Raw genomic sequence first — 21,740 nt, forward strand, 5'->3', positions numbered from 1 at the left:
TCACAGATCATTTTAAAGCAATAAATTGAATAACATGTTCAATGTACAATATTGTTTCTAAAGTCTTTACTAGCATCAAAAGGTAAGACTTTATATCTTTATTATGCCAAGGAGTGATTTAAATAACTCCTCAAATCAGTTTCCTGTCACATGAGATAAGACATTATTACCAGACAACTTTGCCTCTTGTCAAAGAGAGAGAAACTATTCCACTAGGCTCAAAATTTTTGTGAAAATAAATATTTAGGAAAGTAAACCATACATGTAATTAAACCCCAGTGAAAAACATTAAGCAATTATTGGAGAAGAAGCTATTACTCTGACCATCAACATTCATATAAAAAGTAAACAGTTTAACTTTATAGGGTTATTTATTAATCTTTCTGGGAATGATTCCCATGATTTTAAGAATGAAGACTCCATACTTCTCTTTAGATTAATAGATCTAGGATATGGGAAACACAAATTATATTAGTCTGTTGATTCCATGAAGGTGAATTCCCTTCTTTGTTCTTCAGTATTTCACTAACGTGATTGCCTATAAATATTGTGAGCCTCAAAAAGCAAAATAATATTTGGAAGGTTTTTTCAGCCCTTTGGACATTTGTGACATCAATGACAGGATTCTTTTTAAACCACAATTTTTCCTCTTAAAACTCTTTTCTAATATATTTTTGTGCCATCATTGCCTCTTCCTTTCAGTTTATTTTAATAAGATTTATTTCAAACTATGAAATGCATGCTTATTATGGGAAATTTAAATAATAAATAAAATTTAAAGGGAAAATACCCATAAATCTATCAATTTTTTCCTCCAGGATTTTGATGAAATAATTGCAATCTGAACAAGGTGTTCCACATCCTTTTTCAAATGCTAGGAAAAATCTTTAAGAGAATTTGCTCAGGCTTTTGATAACTTTGGTTAACACACATGTACTGTTTTGTGGTTCATCACATCCACTGTCTTTACTAGGAAAGCAATAGAGATATTGCCTAGCAGGTACAGTCGAATAAAGAAAATCAAATGATGGCATGATTTCACTCCACTGTAGGTGATTCCTCTTCGCAAACATCATTTTAATAGATGTGTCATTGATAGCTATCACTAATAGAAAGCCTTTTCTATTGATATAATCTTCACATCAACCATAACAGTAAGTTACCATTATTCTCAATTTATAAAACAAAAGTCTGAATTCCATTGCACAGCTCTCAGGTGGTAAAGTGAGAATTTTAGATGATTTGAACCCTGCTCTCTCTGCTTCCAGGGGTATTTTTTTCCACTATAGCCCAAAACCTCACCATGAATATCATATTCTGCTTAAACTAGGCCTGTGGTTGGGCACTTCAGATGCTCTCTCTCCTTTTTTTTTGTTTGTTTTAACTAATATTGATAATGTTGGAAGTAATATCTTGGTATATAAAACTTTATTTATAGTGTTTATGATTATATCCCCAAAACAGAGCCTTAAAAATTGGATTATTGTGTTAAAGGCAGAAATATTTTTAAGACAATTTGTACATACTGTCAAAAGCTTCCCTCAATGAGATTGTTCAAATTATAATCCAATCAGCAAGCATGAGGCTTCCTACTTCTGTGCCCTTTATAAAAATCTTGGCTAATTTAATAAATAAAAATTCTTTGTTGCTAAGTTTAAATTTTGAGGGGACACTATAACTCACTGTGTTTTAATATATCAATTCTCTATTCTATAGAATGAACCCTATGTAAGGACTGGCTAAATCCTTAAACTAGAAATGGGAAGATACAGGTCTTTAGATCTTTTATTCCCTTTATTCATTCAGTAGTTATCCAGCTCCCACTCTAGGTCAAGCACTGTGCCAGTGTTCAGGATATAAAGGTGAAAGGTCATCCCTGACCATAAAAAGCTTGTGAACTAGCAAGCAAAACAGATACAGATAGACAATTCTAGTACAGCAGGACTAGCACTGTGACAAAAGTAACACAGAAGAAGATGCTTTAAGAAACACTGAGAAGCCATGTAAGCCAGCTTCAGGGAGGTCCTGGAACCTTTTTGGAGATGCCAAGGCTTAGGCTCCATGCTGAAGAGAAGCAGAAGTTAGCCATCTTTCCCCTCACATCCCCAACCAGAATTAAGTGCTTCCTCGTCTCTGTTCCTTTACTAATGTGTACATACTTACTTGTTTCTACATCTCTCACTGGGCTGAGCTTCTTGAGGAGGAGGGTCCATATCCCTAATTAACCTAGTACAATGCCCCCAGAATAGTAGGAATGCATCAAACATTTGTTGAATTATTTTTGAAATTCTAGCCATGTAGCTATCTCCTCCCATACCTTCCTAAATATACCTTGACATTTATGTAAATAGGTGTGAGTTTCCTTTTGATTGTAAAAGTAATACTCCTGCTCACCACACACCAATCAGAATGGCTAAGAGAAAAGGATAGAAGATAACAAGTGATGGTGATGGATTTGGAGCAACAGGAATGCCTAAACATTGCTGGAGGCAGTAGAAATTGGTACAACCAAAAACCATTAGCAGTATCTGTTACAGCTGAGTCATACCTCATAAGCCAGCAATTCTACTCCTAGGAATAAGCTCAACACAAATGCATGCATATGTTCTTTCACTCAGAGGAATATTTTCACCAAAAGCAGCATTATTCATACATAACAGCTCCAAACTAGAAAATACACAGATGCTCTTCCACAGTAGAATGGATAAACTTACTATGGTATGTCACAAACAGCAAGGAAAAAGAACCTACTACACTCAACAATAGGAAAGAATTTCTTAAAAATTATTTTGAGGACAAAGAGGCAGATTTTTCTTTTAAAAAAGCACTTACTATATGATTACTTTTGCAAAATGCATACAAATAGGCAAAACTATTCTTTGCTATTAAAAGTTAGGAAAGCTCTGGTGATTAACATAACAATAAAAAAATTAAAAAAAAAAAAGTTAGGAAAGCTCTGTTACTTACAGTCACTAACTGTAAGGGAATAGGAAGGGGAAGCTGCCCCGAGGTGCTGCTAAGGTTCTGTTTCTTGATCGGAGTGCTGGTTACACATGGATATTCAGTTTGTGTCCTTTTCTTTAAGTATACTATACTTAAATACCTTTTTTTTTTTAAAAAAGGATTTTACAAAATTTATCTGAGAGAGCAGGGGCGGGGGTGGAGGGCTGCGGGCGGTGAAGGAGCAGTTGGAGAGGGACAAGCAAACTCGGCGCTCAGCACAAAGCCCTACCCTGGGAGCTCCATCCCAGGACCCTGAGATCATGACCTGAGGGGAAACCAAGAATCCACAGCTTAACCGACTGAGCCACCCAGGTGCCCCACTTAAATAGTTTTTTTTAAAAAGTAATACATCTTATTTAAAAAAAAGCTGGAAGATAAAGAAATTTTTAAAGAATTGTAATCACCCACAACCCAGAAATAAATAACATTTGGATTATTTCTAGTCTTTTTTTTTTTTTAAGCCACAGTGCTTGTGCCACTTCCTCCACCTCTGCTCCTCACATATTCACACACACATTTTGCAAAATTAGGTTCACTTCTACTTAGTTTTTATTTTTTTAAATTTTTACTTAAAGTTAATCCATTTAATCAAACTTTCATTGCAAGCATGTTTTTTTTTTTTAAGATGCAGCAATATATTCCATCAAATGTGGGGGTGTGTATGTGTATATATATATACATACATATATACACATACACACACATATATATACATACACACAGAGTTCTAGGAATATATATTACATATATATAATACATTATTTAAAATATTTTATTTACATGCCTACACAGTATATGTTAATAAAATAATAAAAATTTAAAAATATACATTCCTAGGAAAGGAACCACCAGGTCGTGAACATTCTTTAAGCTCTACATTCGTTCTGTATTTCCTTCCAGAAAGCTTACAACGCACTGGCAAGGTGTGAGGGCTCCTTGTATCACAATCCAACCTCAGGTCATTTATTATTATTTCTATTTGTTTTTAAGATTAAAAAAAAAAAAAAGATGGTGGGGCTTAAAAAAGGACTAAGGAATCTGCCGTTCCACACCCGGCAGAGGCGCTAAGCAGGACGCGATTCTCACCACACCTCTCCTTTCCAGGCGCTCGCGCCCCGCGCCTCTGCCCCGCAGTGCGGCCGCGCGTGCGCCTGGGCCCCAGCATCTCGCACCGCCCGGTTGCCGTGGGAACCGCAGAAGGAGGCTGCGTCCGCAGACCTAGCTGTAAGTTGTACCGAGGCCCGGGCATGGAGCTGCCGGATCCGGTCCGCCAGCGGCTGGGAAACTTCAGCCGGACCGTGTTCAGTGACTCCAACCGGACCGGGCCGGAGTACAGCGAGGGTCCGGGTGAGTGGGCGAGGCCCAGCGCAGCGGGTATGGCCTGCGGAGAATTTGGCGCCGGTTTGGGAGTGGCCAGATTTTGCCCGGACCTAAAATGGCGGCCTCGCCTTCGGCTGGTTCTCCGCAGTGCGGTGCAGCGCCCTGGAGGAGGGGCCGAGCCTTGGGCTGGGGTGGGGACTGGGACACCTCCAGGCCTGTATCCCCGACGGGTCCTGAGCTGGCGGTGTGGCGGCCTGGCCGGCGAACTGTAAGCCGAGCAGCTGAGGTGGCGCTACCCTTCCTCAAGAACTAAAAATATAAAATCCGCCTTCGCAGCCCATGTCCGGTTTCGCATCCTCCGCGAAGGCCGACGGTTTTTCCTCTGCGACTTCCGCCCTGGCTTTTCGGGCCAGGTTAGAGTGAAAACAGCGCAGGCAGTCTCCCCTTCCCACACCCCACTCTGTTTAAAATATCTTCTCCTTTTCTCTTTTATTAGCAAAGCAAGTACGTTCCACCGCAAGTCCTTTTCTGATGAAAGAGGTGGAAAGAATTGCTTTAATGAGTCGTTTTAAAAACCGCTATCCACTTCAGCATGACAGCAGCCACACTGGCTTCGCTCCCTTCCCTGCCGTCTCCAACCCCCATCCCCCATATATAACTCTTACGCTAAATCTGGTAACAAAATACCACCGTGTTGCATCCAACTTGACGGCAAGTGATCACTCAGTTTCCTCCAAAACAGTTTCCCCTTCTTAAATCATGATGATAGCGTACTATCAACCAGATCCATGTGGTTTTTATCACTAAAGTCTGCTAGGGAATAGAAATCTTTTCCTCTTCCTTGGTTTAGGGATTTTTAAAAGAGAGCAGAGAAAAGTAAATTCCCATAGTTGCATTGTTTTCACCCTGAATTTAGGCCTCTTCAAGATTTAGGATGTACAGAGAAATCAATGTGAAAAATGAGGTTAAGTTTCTGATAATAAAGCTAAGGCTTAACAGGCGCTAAAATCTGATGATGTAAGGTATCACAGGTCAGCGGAGATTTTCTGTAAAGGGCCAGATAGCAAGTATTTTAGACTTTGCAGGCCATAGGTCTCTGTGGCATCCATAGATAATGGTAAATGCATAGATGAGGCAGTGTTCCAATAAAACTTTATTTATGGACACTAAAATTTGAATTTCATATGATTTTCAGTGTCACCAAATATTATTCTTTGATTTTTTTTCCCCAACCATTTAAAAATGTGAAAAACCATTTTTAGCTCACTTGCCATACAAAAACAGGCAGCTGGCTGGTAGTTTGCCTACCCCTGATTTATATAATGTTTTAATTTAAATTCCGTTTACAGAACTCAACTTGTACTTTTGCAAAATTTAGTAAATTCATGTCTTGTGCTTTCAAGGTTCATTTGCATATTAACTTGATTTTCAGTTGCTTGATTATAAGTTTGAAATGCCGAAATATAGACATAGCATAACTCTTAAGATGCTCATGTACACAATTTCTTTTTTTTTTTTTTAAAGATTTTATTTATTTATTTGAGAGAGAGAGAATGAGAGAGAGAGAGCACATGAGAGGGGGGAGGGTCAGAGGGAGAAGCAGACTCCCTGCCGAGCAGGGAGCCCGATGTGGGACTCGATCCCGGGACTCCAGGATCATGACCTGAGCCGAAGGCAGTCACTCAACCAACTGAGCCACCCAGGCTCCCCATGTACACAATTTCTTAACATAAAAACTTCTTTGCAAAATTTGACTAGTTTCTGCTCCAAACATATTAAAATTTTCAGCTTAACTAATTTATCATTTTTTCCCACATTTTCTTCCTTGTGAATCCAAAGTAGGTTTGATTATTTGCACTGTATTTACAAGTGTATACCATTACCCTGTCCACTGACCAAGAGTTGTACTGTTGTTAGGAAGAAAAATCCTAGGCTGGTGATTTGCCTTCAAGTTTAACAAATTTTAAGAATTTATTATCAGTGGTAATTTAAAAATAGGAATAAGCAAAATAAGTATAAGCAAAAGTAGATCATAACAGAAAAAAGCTAAAGGAAACCTTGCTGTGAGAGACCATGATTATTTCTTATATTTTAAAATTATTAAATGACAGATATAGTCAGGTGTGGAGAAAAAAATCTGTTTTTAAGAAATTTATTTTGGAGCCTTTATAAATTCTTACATTTAGGGCAATTGATTTCAAAATACATATCTGTTTTTAAATTGTTGAAATTTAGTCAAATTTAGGATGTATTTGAAGGGCTTAATTTAAAAAATCAAATTCTTAATTTGGGACCCTTCTCCCTTACATAGAAGCAAAAGGTATCTTGCAATCAGCCTTAGATAAATGAAGCTCATGTATCACAAATGGCTACATTAATGTCTTCATGATATTACGTTTCCATTAATTCAGTCATTCTGCTTATGCATATTTGGTATGTACCCTGTATAAAGCAAGATTTTAGGTTCTATGAGGGTCTCACATTTGGGTAGAATGTAGTCTGTGCTTACAATGAGGCTGTGTATTAAGTAAAAGAGAAGGAAAGGGAACTAATGTTATTGAGTGCCTACTAAGTACCAGGCATGGTGGTAGGGTGAAATAATTCTGTCTCTAATCTTCACAAGCAACCTGTGAGGTACTTTCAATGTTACCATTTTACAGATGAAATTGAGACAATTTCTGATTGAGAAATTTATCAAAAAGGTTCAATAACTTATCCCAAGTCTGGCATCCAGGGTTACACGGGTATTTGAGGAATTACAGGTTTACTTGGACTCCAAAGCTCATGTTCTCTTCAGCACACTAGACTGTGTCTAGAGTGAGGGGATGTGGTTCTTTGCTAACACTTTCTTACACACAGGTTAGAGATAAGTACCTAGACGGGAAGAGATTTCTGCTGGGGTGGGAGAATAGGATCAAGAAAGGATTTGTGGGAAAAGTGGCATTAAATTGAGTATTAATGAATGGGTGGGATTAGGGTATGCTAAAGAGGGGTGTGTCTATAATTTAGTTTTTGTATGAGATTAGTTTTTATGTGAGAGATTAGTTTTTATGTATTTTATAGGCTCTTCACATAGAACTCTACAAAAGAGGTAATCATTATTATCTGTTCAATAGGATTCATACTGATATTCCACATTTAATCTATAGCAGTGGTGTGCAAAAAAGTCAACAGGCTGTAATGGCAAAAATGATAAAGTAATTGAAAAATATGAAACATACCCCCAAGAACCCAATACATGAATTAAATAGTATTGTGATGAATATTTCCTTTCACTGTCAGTGATTATAAATAGGCTTAAAATTTGGAGTTTTGTTGAACCAACACTGTAGTTATTAATTTTAAGAAACTAAAGGACTTATAGGGCAGTGACTAAGATAAAGAGTTTGTTCTTTTTCTCTGTTTCTTTTGTAGATAACGAAATGGTGTCCAGTTTGGCATTGCAGATGTCACTTTATTTTAACACTTACTTTTTCCCACTTTGGTGGGTAAGCAGCATTATGATGCTTCAGATGAAGGTAAGTCTGTGCTTTAACACTTCTGCTGAGATCTCTGCTGCCCATCCCTGGCATTGTTACATTGTCAATAAAATTAAAGTTCTTAATATTTGTTTTCTATTTCAGGTCAGTTTTACTACATGTGAGATTATACAAACATGTTTATTTTTGTGTGTTTTGGTTTTTTTTTTTTTTTTAGTATTCAGTCTTGCCTGATTACTACAAATTCATTGTGGTCACTGTTATCATCTTAATAACCTTAATTGAAGCTATCAGGTTGTATCTGGGCTACGTGGGGAACCTACAGGAAAAGGTAGGCCCTTCTTCCCTTTCTCTCAGTGCAACATGTAAAGGCAGTATGGTTTTCATAGCGAGGAGAAGGCAGAGAGAGGTGGTGGAAGGAGCAAAGGCCTGCCTCCAACTTGACTATTTCTGTCACTGTAGTCTGTTGGCTGAATCTCTTGAGCCTTGGTTTCTTTGTATATAAAATGGGGAAAATATTTACTCCAAGTTTTGTTGGGATTAAATGAAATAATTTATATGAAGTACCTGAACATAGTAATAAGCTCTTAAGAATTGACAGTTTTCCCTCTTCTCACCAGTCTTGAAAATACTTGGTCAACTAAACATGTTTAGATCCTGATATGAAAATAGGGGGAAATTGTAAATTCAGGAATCTTATGCCAGGCACACGTTTTCTGAATCATCATGCTGCCTAAGCATTTACAGTTACCAGAGCTTAGGGATAATGCCTGAAGATTTCTCTGGTTTTCTAGGCCCTTCATAATTAGGTCCCACCCACAGGCCTCACTGTATTTTTTGCTATTTCCTAACCCAGGCATCCATTCCAGGCTGACATGTTGATTCCTAGTCATCCCCATTCCACATATTTGCTTATTTACCATCTTGCCTCTTCCTCCTTCTACCCAACTTTAAAAGCCTACATCCTTGGATTCTTTTACCTACCCTAATCACTCTCTTGTCTTATTTCTTTTAGTATTTAGTTCATACCACTAAGTGGTGCATTTAATAATTCACTAAGTATATCATTCTAGCATTGCTGCATCAGTTAGTTTTCACTTTTAATCTAGACTGTAAATTCTTTGAGGACAAGGACCATGTTATATTCCTTTTGAATTACAGAGCTCATAATGTAGGTTCATAGTGCTGATCTGTATAAACAAAAGACTGTCCTTTACTGATCTGATTACTCTTGCTGTGTGTCATTGCAGGTTCCTGAGCTGGCTGGCTTTTGGCTTTTGAGCCTTTTATTGCAGCTGCCTTTAATTCTCTTCTTGCTCTTTAATGAAGGCCTAACAAATCTGCCCTTGGAAAAAGCAATACACATCATCTTCACTTTGTTCCTTACTTTCCAAGTTGTTTCAGCCTTTCTTACCCTGAGGAAAATGGTAAATCAGTTGGCAACTCGTTTCCAACTCCAAGACTTTGACCGGCTCTCTGCATATAGAGGGGGCATGACAAGAATGAGATCCTGTATAGAAGAGATTTGACCCAATGCTGTTGAGTGAAAAGCTGAAAGATCAGCTTTTCTACCAGACTGTAAAGAGGAAAACATCAGAGTTCTAGCATGAGAAGAAGGACAAAGCAAGTGTTTTGAACTGTATATTCTCTAAGTCTGAAATTCCAAAGTTGGGGGCAATGATGACTGTACAGTACATGAAAATAGTCAACCCTAAAGCCTAGATATTGCCCACCTTGTGCCAAATATCTTAATATTTTTGTTGTCCACTTTTCAGGTATGTAGAAACTGGTGTTGGTAGTCACAGTTTACCAATCTTTACAGGAATATTTCTAGTTAGCACCTAAAACTAGAAATGTGTATATTTCTTTTAAACTTGTTGGCTGTTCATGTCTTGGCAGTGTATCTGAAGCACATGGCAATTCTTGTCAATATTCTGGTGTATTAAACTATATTTGTAAATCAAGACACCAAATTTTCATGTCTGCTAAGGTTAAATTCTAGCCCTACTCTTAGCTTTGATACTGAGGTTAAAAACAGGTGGATTATCATGGTATTTAGGAAATCATAAAATCGTAATTTTCATAAAACCATGCTCATGGTGGTGTGCAAGATGTCTTTATAATAAATTATGAAATATTTATGTTAAAGTATTTACAACAAATCATTCCTGTCTCGTATAATTCTTTTGGGCTATGGGTTTATTATTTTTATTACAGGGTTGTCAGGGAAGGAAAGAGAAAAATATATACATTAGAGAGCCTTTTATGTAGTGAGCACTGTACTAGGCACATTTAGTAGATGAGATCTACTAAATCAGTTTTCACTGAAGAACTCATAGCCAGTAAATTCACATGAGGCTTGACTTGAAAAGTAGGGTTCTTCTTAATACACAGTGAGAGCTGATATGGGCAAGGGGACTGACTATACTCATGATCTTAAATCAGCATGTTCCCTTGCTAATAGGAGAAACCTATTTAAGGAAGTTCTGTTAAGAATAAAGCTGCATGGGTGTATCTGAACATTATTTTTAGTGATTATTGGATTGTCTTCAGAGATAAAATATTTTTTTCTTTCCTACAGGGAAATGTGCCTGTAAGGTATTTTACTGAGAGACAGTTGTAGCTACATTAAAAAGAATTCCTTTCAATTTCTTTTCTATGATTCAGGCTCATCCTAGTATCCCCCTGTTTTGCCTTATTCTTATATTGCTCAATTTTTGAAAATGTTTTTACTTCTTAATTACACCTGACTAAACTAATTGTGCTAATTTTATCATTTCTGCTTCCTATTATTATATATAAAGTTCAGTCAAAGACTTCTCCCTGGATGCACTGGCTGTTTAACTTCTCCCTTCTACTAAAGTAGTTACTCGGTATACTCCAATAATTTGAAATTCAAAATACAATAATGTTTGGGTATTTTTCTAAAACTTACATTTGTTTGCATTTGTTTCCAGATGAGAATAGATAGGTGATTCTTTAAGAAAATATAAAATAAGAACATTAAGTCTTTGTAGCAGATAAATTAAGGGATGATCAAGAAAGACTATTTAACAGCTATTTCCAGACTTTCATCTTAAATATCAGAGCCTCTGATACATTTAAACTTTAGTTTTACAAGATTAATAGCTAAAATATTAGGGTCAATCAAAAAAATTTAAAGGCTATAAAAATTTTGGTAAAATGATTTATTAAAATTTTCTACAAATTTTTTTTTGCTATAGTAAATATATTCCTTAAAATGCAAATATAATAAGGGTGGGAAAAAGAAAGTAAGAAAGTCAGTTGAGAACATGACCGAGTCATTTGTTTTTTCCTCTAAACTATGAAACCCTGATTTTGTGTCAGGCTGAAAAATATTTCCTGTTGGAGGATACCTGGTTCCCTATGGAAGCATATGAAAATTGAGGGAGAGAAGATATTTACATGTCAACTTTTGGAGTTCATGCAGTCCTTGTTTTTATTTTATTTGAATAAGTTTGTCTCTTTTTAATTCCTACTACATCTTTCTCTCTAGGAGTCCACAACACTGTTCTGAAAATTTCTAGTTAGGATGTTGACCTTCACAAATATTTTGTCTTTCACATATTTTTTATTCCAGAGGCTTTTTCTCATCACAGACAAGGTGGATGCAAATTTCTATAGATCAGAATGATTTTTAAAAATTGGATTTTCATCATCATGTGTTTGAATGCCTAGTATGTGAAAGGGCATAGTGGAGGGTTCCAGACAACTAAGACCGCTCCCGCTGCTCAGGTGTATGATGTGGGAGGTAAAATATTTGCAAGGCATCCCTAAGACAAAGTAGGAAAGTCTAACTTCATCAGGGAGATGCACTGAACAATTTCTACCTGTAAGTACCTGACAGATAGTAGTCCTTCACTTCCAGCACATCTCCCCTCTTTGTTCCTAGCATCTAGTGTCCGGGATTATTAGTATGTTGGCCCTTCATCAACCTTACTTAGCAGATGCTATTCCTTTCATTGTCAGAGCACAGGAAGGGAACATGGTGAGGGGTGCTGGGGGTGTGGTTAAACACATACACGCTCGCACTTGCCTGTGAACAAGAACAAATGTACTGCCTGGTAGGAAAGGCAGATGAACAAATGAGTGATAGCACAATATAATGGGCACTGTGGGATTCCAGAGAAGGGACATAGAGAAGATGGAGAATCTGAGAAGCCTTCCCAAAGGAACACTTGAGATTTGAAGAATGAGTACGTATTAACTGTTCCTTTCAGTATGAAGAGACAGAGATAATAGTGACTTGGAGTATGGTTTCAGGTATTACATGGAGTTTGGTGAAGCTGGTGGGGAGGGTACATGAGAAGAAAGGACACAGAATAAGGTAGAGAAGCTTGCAGGGCTCCTGGGTGGCTCAGTCATTAGGTGTCTGCCTTTGGCTCTGGTCATGATCCCAGGGTTCTGGGATCGAGCCCCACATCGGGCTCCCTGCTCCATCAGAAGCCTACTTCTCCCTCTCACACTCCCCCTACTTGTATTCCCTCTCTCACTGTGTCTCTCTCTGTCAAATAAATAAAATCTTTTTTTTTTTTTTTAAAAAGAGAAGCTTGGGAGCAGCTAGTAAGCTAAAAATTTTAATATTCTGAATCCCTGAGTGATTTAAACAGTGGAGTATCACAAACAGATTGAGGTTCCAGAAAGATCTCTCTGAAGACTGTGGAAATGGATTGAAAGTTTGGATTAGATGTTGATTTGATGGAAGTAACTCTGGAGAGAACAAAGTTTTAAAAAAATCACTTTATATTTTAAAATAGGTATTGAAAGTTTTTTCCTAATGCAATTTTTTTGCGGATTACACACAATGCTAAACACAATGATGCCCTCACTGTCTTATTGCCCCTTGCCAGTTGTTAGTTTATTACTAGACTTAAATAGAGCTCTATCTGAAATAGTCTTATACATTTTATTTGACATAACCGAAATAGGTTCTTAATTTACATTAGTTAAAATTATAGCTTTTAAAAACTCAACTTTTAAAAGAAATTTAATCAAGATTTTGAGAGTAAAGAAAAATCATCTCTAATTCCACCACCCTAAAATAAGCACTTCAGCAAATGTCATGCTTCCCTGCTGTTTTCCCTTTGTAAATTTTAAAAACATAGTTGTAATCATTGGCACTTACAGTTTTGCACTCTGTTTTTCTGAAAACATAAATATTTACCCATCTTTCTACCCAGTCACATAGCCATCATCTTAAATGATTGCACAATATTCCATCAAGGAGATAGATGCTAATTTTTTAAACTTCTCTCCTATTGGATATTTGCATTGTTTTCTTCTTTTGCTTTTATACATAACATTGTAATGAGATCTCATGTCTGTTGCTTTTTCTACATCTTAAATGACTCTTTAATTAATAAGCTAGATTCTCAGAAGTAAAATTGCTGGATCACAGGGTATGAACATTTTTAAGGACTCTTGATACATGATGCCAAATTATAATATCCACTTTCTGCCATTTACCACTCACACTTCTAAAGATAGTACAATGAAAATTTTGATAAGGACAGACTTCTGGACCTTGGTTACCCATTCATCTTTGTATTTCTGAGTGGCTACCACAGGTACACTGAATCTCCTAAGGAGGAAAAAAACAAAACAAAACTAAACTAAACTAAAAGCTGTGAAAGAAGTGCAAAGAATTAAAAAAAAATTTTTTTGAATTAAGGGAAAACTGATAAGGGACAGGAAAAGGATTAGGCAAGCTGGTCGCAGTCAGCAACAGACAGTGAGATGTGACACAATAAAAACTGGGTCATTGAGTTGGGACAGCCTTAGGACATAAAAAGACTGAAATGGAGTAAAGCTCCGGATTACTTTGTTCTTGAATATTGAATTTTTTCAGAAGCATGGAGCATGAAATATTATAGTGATAAGCCAAGATTGGAAACATAGCCAAGAAAAAGAGGTCTTTAAGGGATTGTTTAAAATGTGCTGGAGGAATAATTTGGTTTGGTCTTAAATGGCTCAAAAAGTAAATTGACATAAAGCTTTTGCATAGCAAAATAGGCATGGAGGCAGAAAGCAAGGAGGCAAGGGGAACAGTGTACCCTATTTGTAAATTTGTTACAATGTAAAACATTAGATTTCGGTCCTGGAAGATGCTCCTCAGAAAACTTCAATGCTGTATTTTAAAAGTACAACCAACACTTAATTTATTATGGGTATATATCTTTATTCTAGTTTTAAAAGATTGTTAATTTGGAGGTTTTAATTAAACAAAAACAGTTAGTTGTAAGAATCATTCTAAAAATCTTTTCCCCCCAGTGTGGAAGCATTTAAAAACATTCAGGCCCTGGAAAGATGTGTTTAAATACAGGTTTAACCACAATGTTTAAATTTATCCTGGTGCTTTCATAGATTTACATCTTTCTAAAAATGAGACCAGTCAAGAAAGTATAGAACTCTTCAAAACAAGATAAAAACCTGAGGACAGAACATATATTCTATGAAAAACCAAAGACACTCAAATTGATCTTATCAACATGCTCTATCTAAACAAGTTCCACAGCAAACACCCGTGGCTAGAAGCAGCTTTTCAACCTCGTGCCCTATATGAAATCACAATGCATATATCACAGCTATTAGTCCTTCATTGCTCCACAGACCCAAGTGTTTAGCACGAGGTTACATTAAAAATGCAGATTTTTAAAAACACCAAGAATGGCCTCCTAATTTTTCAGAACTGTAATAGCACTATATTCAGCTGATAGGGAAGTGGTATCATCGATTAATTTTTAAAGGTTTCTAGTTCCTGATCCTGAGTTACTATATTCTAATCGAAACCATGTTGGAGACACTGCTCAATATTATAGCTTAAAAGAGAAAAATGTTTGATAGTCAAATTCAAATTTAAAAAAATGTTTGCTATATACATTTGCTAATTGTTTTTGTAAATGTTTGATCCATTAGTGCCTAGAAGGACTAAAATGATCACTAGGGAGGGTGGAAGTTTAGGACTCTGCTTCAATAGTTTTCCTAAAAAGAGCTAGTGAGAGTCAAATTTTTTGCTGTTCTAAAAACTAGAGCTCCCTATGGTCAATAAACCTTTACTAAGGAAGGCAGCAGAGCAGATAACTGTTGATTGTTCGGTAATTTACAAAGCAGGGCAACAAAGGATGTTCATGCTTTTTATTTTTAGTATGCTATGATTTCATTCTGCAAAGTAAATGTAATTTAGTTAGCTCCAACAATATCCCATCAACTATGTTTGATGTCTCAGGACAAAAAAAGAAATAGGATTGAGCCCTCCCCTTCCAACCAAGGCCCATAGGAGACAAATTTAAGGTGATCATAATGGCTCAGGATAATATTGTATTCGAGCTATATAAAATATGAAGATAAGTGAGGAATCCTGTTTAGGGGGCAGGATGGTCTTTAGGATAGATGGAACAGCATGCGCAAAGGTACGGACATTTGAAAATCTAAGGCCTGAACAGAACCAAAAGTAGTTTCATGTGAATAAAACATAATGTGTGTAGAAAAGGGCTTGAGATGAGCTGGAAAGATTGTCATCAAGATGTTATCAGTCTTTTATACATTATAATAAAGCGTTTGAACTTTATACTCTAGACAGTGAATAGTATATCTATATTGAAACAGAATTAGAAGGCATTGTTGCTGTATTTGAAAATGATCGAAAACTGAAAGGGAGAACTAATTTGATAGATGATACAATCTCATTTCAAAAGAATCTTATATCAGGCTGAAATGCAAGACACAAATACATTTTCCCCCTCCACACACACACAATCCCTCCAACACACACCTCTCAAAAAATCAGTTCACTTGTACATAATTAAGGAGCTTGTTGTGTGCTATTTTTCAAAGGAAGATATCCGGGTGGTCTTAGGAGAGCACAAGCACGTACTGTATTAATAGAAACATAATGACCAGATCATACACAGTAGCAGGCTCACTATAGCCTTCCATGTAAATGTCTCCACTTCGTAGTACCTTCCCTACAGGTGTGCTTATTGAGAAATCTAAAATCAAATCTAATCATGTTGCTACTCTCCTCAAAATTCTGCTCGACTCTCCATTTCCTGCCGCATAAACACCCGAACTCCTTTGTGTGGCCCAAGAGGCCTCTTCTGCCTCTGGCCTCCTCTTGCCACCCCTCCGATCAAACATCTGCAGCCCCTCCAGGGCACCATTCTGGATTTCACCTACGAACCTCTTCCCTCCACACAGCTTTTTTGCCAGAAGTAATCTTACCCACATGGTGACAGTTTATTTACCCTTTAATGGCCTGGCTCAACTGAAATATTCTCTATGGAAATTTCCCACTGTCCCCTACCTACTTCCAAGTAACACTTGTACACTTCTTTTGTATCTCTGTAGCTCATATTTTATGACTGCATCTAAAACAATTATATGCATTTTTGTTTTATACTCCTGGCTACTTAATTGTAAGGTCTTCACGGCAAGTGTTTTTATTCATCCTTATATTTCTAATGTTTAACACAGTGTAAGTGTCCAGTAAATATTTGGTGAATAAGTGAAATGAATGGACTTAGTCGATGGAGTCAGTGTTGCACAATAGTTAAAAGGTGGCTTAAAAGGTTAAAAGTGGTTTTGGAAGGGCGCCTGGGTGGCTCAGTCGTTAAGCCTCTCCCTTCTGCTCAGGTCATGATCCCAGGGTCCTGGGATCGAGCCTGGCATCGGGCTCCCTGCTCGGCGGGAAGCCTGCTTCTCCCTCTCCCACTCCCCCTGCTTGTGTTCCCTCTCTCACTGTCTCTCTCTGTCAAATGAATAAATAAAATCTTTAAAAAAAATAAAAAAATAAAAGTGGCTTTGGAGGCAGATAGACCTATGCTCAAATCACTTTTCCATTTAACAGCTTGGTCAGGTTAGTTAACTTACCTAATCTTTAATTTATTCATCTTTAAAATGGGTGCTCATAGGGGGCGCCTGGGTGGCTCAGTTGGTTAAAATGGGTGCTCATAGGGCTTTCGCAAGAATTAAATGAGATAAACCTCACGATAAGCATTCATAAATGGTAAATATTCTTATTATTTAATATTCTATATTTCCTGGGCAATTGAATTTCTGCTAAGTCTTTCAGCTCACTTTGTTGCTTTATAGGACCAGCAGCTTTCGCTCAGGCTTGATTAGGCTTTGATCTCCTTCCTGTATGATAAGAGACTTACTTACTGATATTGTATAATAGGAGCTAATATCTGGTCTGAGTACCCTAAACACTAGGCACAGGCATAAAGCTGTCCCTTCCTCTGTGGCCAGGCCCATTTAGGAGATCAAGTTATAATTGCAGAGGTTGCTTAGAAAGCAAAGCTTCAGAAGAAAGGAAATTAGATACTGTTACAAGGATGTTTTTAACAAGAAAATATGTATCTATTAGGGACATTCCACTAGAATAGGTCACATTCAAGTGTCTTTTTTTCTTCTCCCTTTCTCAGGAGGCAGTGATGATCTCAGAATTGTAAAGGTCTTTAGAAGTCATTGTTGATGTAGGGAGGTGAGATAAATCCATTGTCTCAGGAGGCCAGCTAATTTCTTTGGTGCTATGTGGGCTTAGCAGTTTTATCCTGGGCTTTTCTGTCCAAAAATTCAATTTTAACTAAGAGACTCAAAAGGAGTGACCACAGTAACTAAACTCATAGAATATGGATGTGCAAACCAGGGTCTATCAATTTATAATGCAAACTACAACTGCCAATATATTTTCTCCCTGTAAAAAATCTATTTAAAAAGCCAAATTATAATCAAAGTTGCTTATAATCACAAAATGGAAGAAATGGATGTTCATATCATCTAGCTATGCTAATTTGAGGTACTCACCTCTACTCTAGAGATGTGTCTGCCTAGAAACTGGCTACTTGAATCCATGCTGATCAGGGCTTCCCCCCCCCACCCCCCACAGGACTGGGAGATGCCATGAGCAAAGTCAGGGAGGCCAGAAATGTCATGGTGTGTGTAGGGAATTGCAAGCAGTGTGTGTGTAATACTCAGTGTACAGGGAGAGGAAGAGAGCAGACAGATTAGGCTGAAGAGGTTAACGAGACCAGATCATGGGATGTAGAGACCAATAAAAAGGAATGGCCAGGACCACCAGGATTTATTAAGTGGCTCTGAGAGCTGAGCTGGGCTATGTGGAGCGATTCCAACCTATGTAATTGCATCATTTTCTATAGCTATCTGGGTAATCTTGGACAGAAGGTAGATGGGTTATGTTGATCCAGAGTTAAGCATATATAAAGTAAATGCGGTGGGTAAACAACAACACAGAGATTTCCAGGTGTTGCTGAGGGTGGCAAAAGGAATGAACCATGGCATCTCTACTAGATAGAAGGGTAAGTGAAACCGTGAGGGATAATCAGCAAACAAGGGTAGGGCAGAGGTCTTGATGAGTACCTGTCTGAAAAAGCATCTTGAGGACAAGAATCAGGTCTTACTCACTGTATCCCCCGGAGCAGAGACCATGCTTGGCACATTGTAGGCTTTGAGTAACATTGACTGAATGCACAGATAAATGAATAAACCAACCATAGAACTCAGAGCTCCTGCTTCCTGGTCTTAATATACAGTAATTCCTTTAATCAGTAAACTCCCTAGAAGTTAGAAATGCCACATTTACTCATACCTATTTTGGGGGCATGAAAAATAATTCTCATTTTAAAACCAACAACCACTCTCACACTAATAATAAACTTGGAAATTTGGCTGGACTCCCAAAACTAATACAAGTAACAGCCATCATTTAATTGAAGGCCTGCTATGTATCAGATGCTGTGTGCTAGGGCTTTATTGTAATCTCGTTTGATTCTCATGACAACTTTGTAAAGCGGGAATTATTCCCATTTTATAGAAGCTGAAACTGGGACTTGGGAGAGGTTAAGGAACTTGTCCCGATTCACACAATAAGCAAACAGAAGACAGGAGTTAAACCTAAACCTGCTGGGCTCTAAAGAACATGGTTTTTCACTAAGCAATGCTCCCTCTCTCCAAACACATAACTTCAAAGATGTATTTCCATTGATTTAGACCTGTCCAATCTAGAAGCCAAAGCAGGAATAATGACACTATTTCTCAGCCTTGCACCCCTGGACCTCTAGGGGTCAAGGAAAGTAGTAAAAAAAAAGGGGGGGGCCCACAAGTTACTGTTAAATCAAATAACATGTTTACCTACAGAAAGGTTGAGCAAGCCAACTAAAAATCTGGGTTTTAAAATGTTGCTTGGAATTACACTCAGGTACAGCCTTGGTCATTTCAGGGCAATCACAGTTGACTGGCAGTTAAAGAGCTGGGTATTTGATTAATTTTTTAAATGGGGAACACTATTGGTAGATGAATTAAAAGGACTGTCATTTTCTGAAGCAGATCCTTGTGAAAGCAAAGTACTTTTCATGTGCTATCTTATTTACCCCTCCAAGGAACTATAATTATTGTATTATTGTATTGTTTTATTATATAGTAATAACATTTTCCAAATAAGAAAAACAGTATCACCGAGGTCTAATAAGGGAACCAAGATCATATAGCCAGTAATTAGCAGAACTGGAAATCAAATTATGTCTGATTCCAAAGTTTTATCATACAGTTCTACAGATCAGTTGAGGTCCTGTTTGACAGGCATAGAGGCTCTAGGATGAGTTAGATACTGTTCAGGAGATGTACAGTCTAGTACTAGCTTTCAACACTTGGAGTGTAGGAGAGAGTAATCAAGAGGGCCTTGGTGGGGGAAACTCTGGGCCCCACTGGAGGGCATTCTGTCCTATTTTGAAGAGCCAAGGGGTCCAGAGCATGAACCCACTGCTAGAGCCAGGAAGCCGCAGGGCTTTTAAAGCAGCTGGTCATGAACATTTGCTTCCTTTTCCCTCTTGCCTTAGAATAAACCCGAAAGCTACATTTTATAAAGCAAAATTCCTACAAACGCAAATCAAGGAAATACAAATTGAGAGCTCACACAGATGCTGACAAAGGAGAAAAATGGTCATATGGGGTAGTAAGAAATGGATTCTGAGAGAGGCAATTTGAATCATTGGTGGTTCTGTGCCAGTCAAGGGACCCACATCCTTTTCTGTTTCTCTGAGTAAAGGGTTGATTATTAAAATTAACTTGAATCCTACCAATTTATTACTCAGTGTTTTTAAATTATAATCTTAAAAATATGAGAAGTTGCCAGATGTTACTCAGTGTTTCTACCTCAGCATTTATGAGTTTGTTTTTTTTTATAAAGATTTTATTTATTTATTTCAGAGAAAGAGAGATGAGAGATAGCACGAGAGGGAAGAGGGTCAGAGGGAGAAGCAGACTCCCCGCTGAGCAGGGAGCCCGATGTGGGACTCGATCCTGGGACTCCAGGATCATGACCTGAGCCGAAGGCAGTCGCTTAACCAACTGAGCCACCCAGGCACCCGAGTTTGTTTGTTTTTTAAATATCAGCATTAAATATTTTCTGAAATCAATTTTTGGTCCTACAGAAACAAAAAGGAACTCACTGCTCTTGGATTCCATAGATGTAAACGCCATGGAGCTCAAATGTACAAGCTTACCTGATAACATTTTGATGGACAGTTTTTGTTTTGTTTTGCTTTGATTTTTTTTTTTAAAGATTTTATTTATCCGACAGTGAGAGACACAGCGAGAGAGGGAACACAAGCAGGGGGAGTGGGAGAGGGAGAAGCAGGCTTCCCACGGAGCGGAGAGCCCAATGCGGGGCTCGATTCCAGGACCCTGGAATCATGACCTGAGCTGAAGGCAGACGCTTAACGACTGAGCCGCCCAGGCGCCCTTTGCTTTGATTTTTAAACATAAAAAAAAATAGAGTCAAGGGTAAAGCACGTGTGCCCTTGGGGTGTTATTGCGTAGCTCCTTATCAAACGCAATCCGAATAATACCTGCAGCTTGCCCAGTTTCTTTTGAAAACGTCAGTCTTCTAGGTTATAAAACCAGTCCCTGGTAAGCTGCTGCCTTTACTGCATGAAATGCAATGAACCCAATATTTCTTCCCCTTGCAAACAAGCCCAAATCAGCACACGAATTGGGGAGTGAAAAAGACACAAAAAAATACAAGAATAATATAGCCCCTCACAAAAATGCCCACTGCAACTGCAGGGCACAGGCAATCACGAGGCAACTCGATCCTCACGGAAGACAAAAACAATTTGCTCACAGCAAACGCAGCTGCAGTTAATAACATATGCAATATCAAGAGCAGATCTGAATGCACAAAGGCCAGTGAAGAGATTTTCATGATTTCAGCAGAGAAAACCCCCCTTTACCCGATTCAAGGCCAAGAGCAAAGTCAGGCAAATGGAAAATATGCTGGAAACTGTGTTGGGGCTCTCCAACAAAAACATTCCTTCCTTTTTCGTTTTAACTGTTTGAGACAGCCATGCTTTGGAGCCAGAAGATGTGGGAGCAAAGTCACCACTGACCCTGGGGGCAAACCCACCCTGGGAGTGTTTTACTATAATTGCTTTCTGAGATGCTGGGCCACTCCAGGATACATTTACCATTTCCAAGCCTCCAGGAGATGCGTGATGTATGCTGCCAACCTCTAATCACCTGGTAAAGGTGTCTGTGAAAGCACACGGTTTTCCAGTTTTATTCCTGCCTTAACAGTATAAGCCTTTGCATTGTTGACTAACAGAGAGCCAAATACCTCAATAAGGTGGCCCAACTGTGTGTGTGTTATTTTTGTTGTTTGTAAGTTTGGATCCTAAGCAGAGAAATTGTGCTAAGGCCAGGGAAAGTTTTTAATTTTACTCCAAAAAAAAAAAAAATAAATAAAACAGAGGACGTGCCAGCAAGCAGGAACTCAGTGTAAACCTTTTAAATCCCACCTCTTACAGGTTAGGGACTTTCTGTTTCTTTTGATTTCCCCAGATTCGGGATTCAATTCCTGAGTTCCCTCATCAAACCACAAAAGGAACTTAGCCATTAGGAGAA

At 38.0% G+C, this 21,740-nt stretch overlaps 2 protein-coding genes across 10 annotated transcripts in view; one reads left to right on the forward strand and one right to left on the reverse strand.

Annotated features, from left to right (window-relative positions):
• The window catches only part of EHBP1 (EH domain binding protein 1), a 709,442-nt gene that overhangs the window by 476,743 nt on the left and 210,959 nt on the right, over positions 1-21,740 (reverse strand). The gene's annotated exons all lie outside the window — the stretch shown is intronic.
• Positions 4,139-9,967, forward strand: TMEM17 (transmembrane protein 17). The gene is made up of 4 exons (XM_028089678.2): positions 4,139-4,350; positions 7,738-7,841; positions 8,020-8,133; positions 9,053-9,967. The coding sequence occupies exons 1-4, from the start codon at positions 4,251-4,253 to the stop codon at positions 9,329-9,331; spliced, it is 597 nt and encodes a 198-aa protein (XP_027945479.1). The 5' UTR covers positions 4,139-4,250; the 3' UTR covers positions 9,332-9,967.

The sequence above is a fragment of the Eumetopias jubatus genome, unplaced genomic scaffold, assembly GCF_037043125.1.
Source record: "Eumetopias jubatus isolate StellerSeaLion01/CBP00866 unplaced genomic scaffold, mEumJub1_p1.0 scaffold_9, whole genome shotgun sequence".
In the NCBI taxonomy this organism is placed as follows: domain Eukaryota; kingdom Metazoa; phylum Chordata; class Mammalia; order Carnivora; family Otariidae; genus Eumetopias; species Eumetopias jubatus.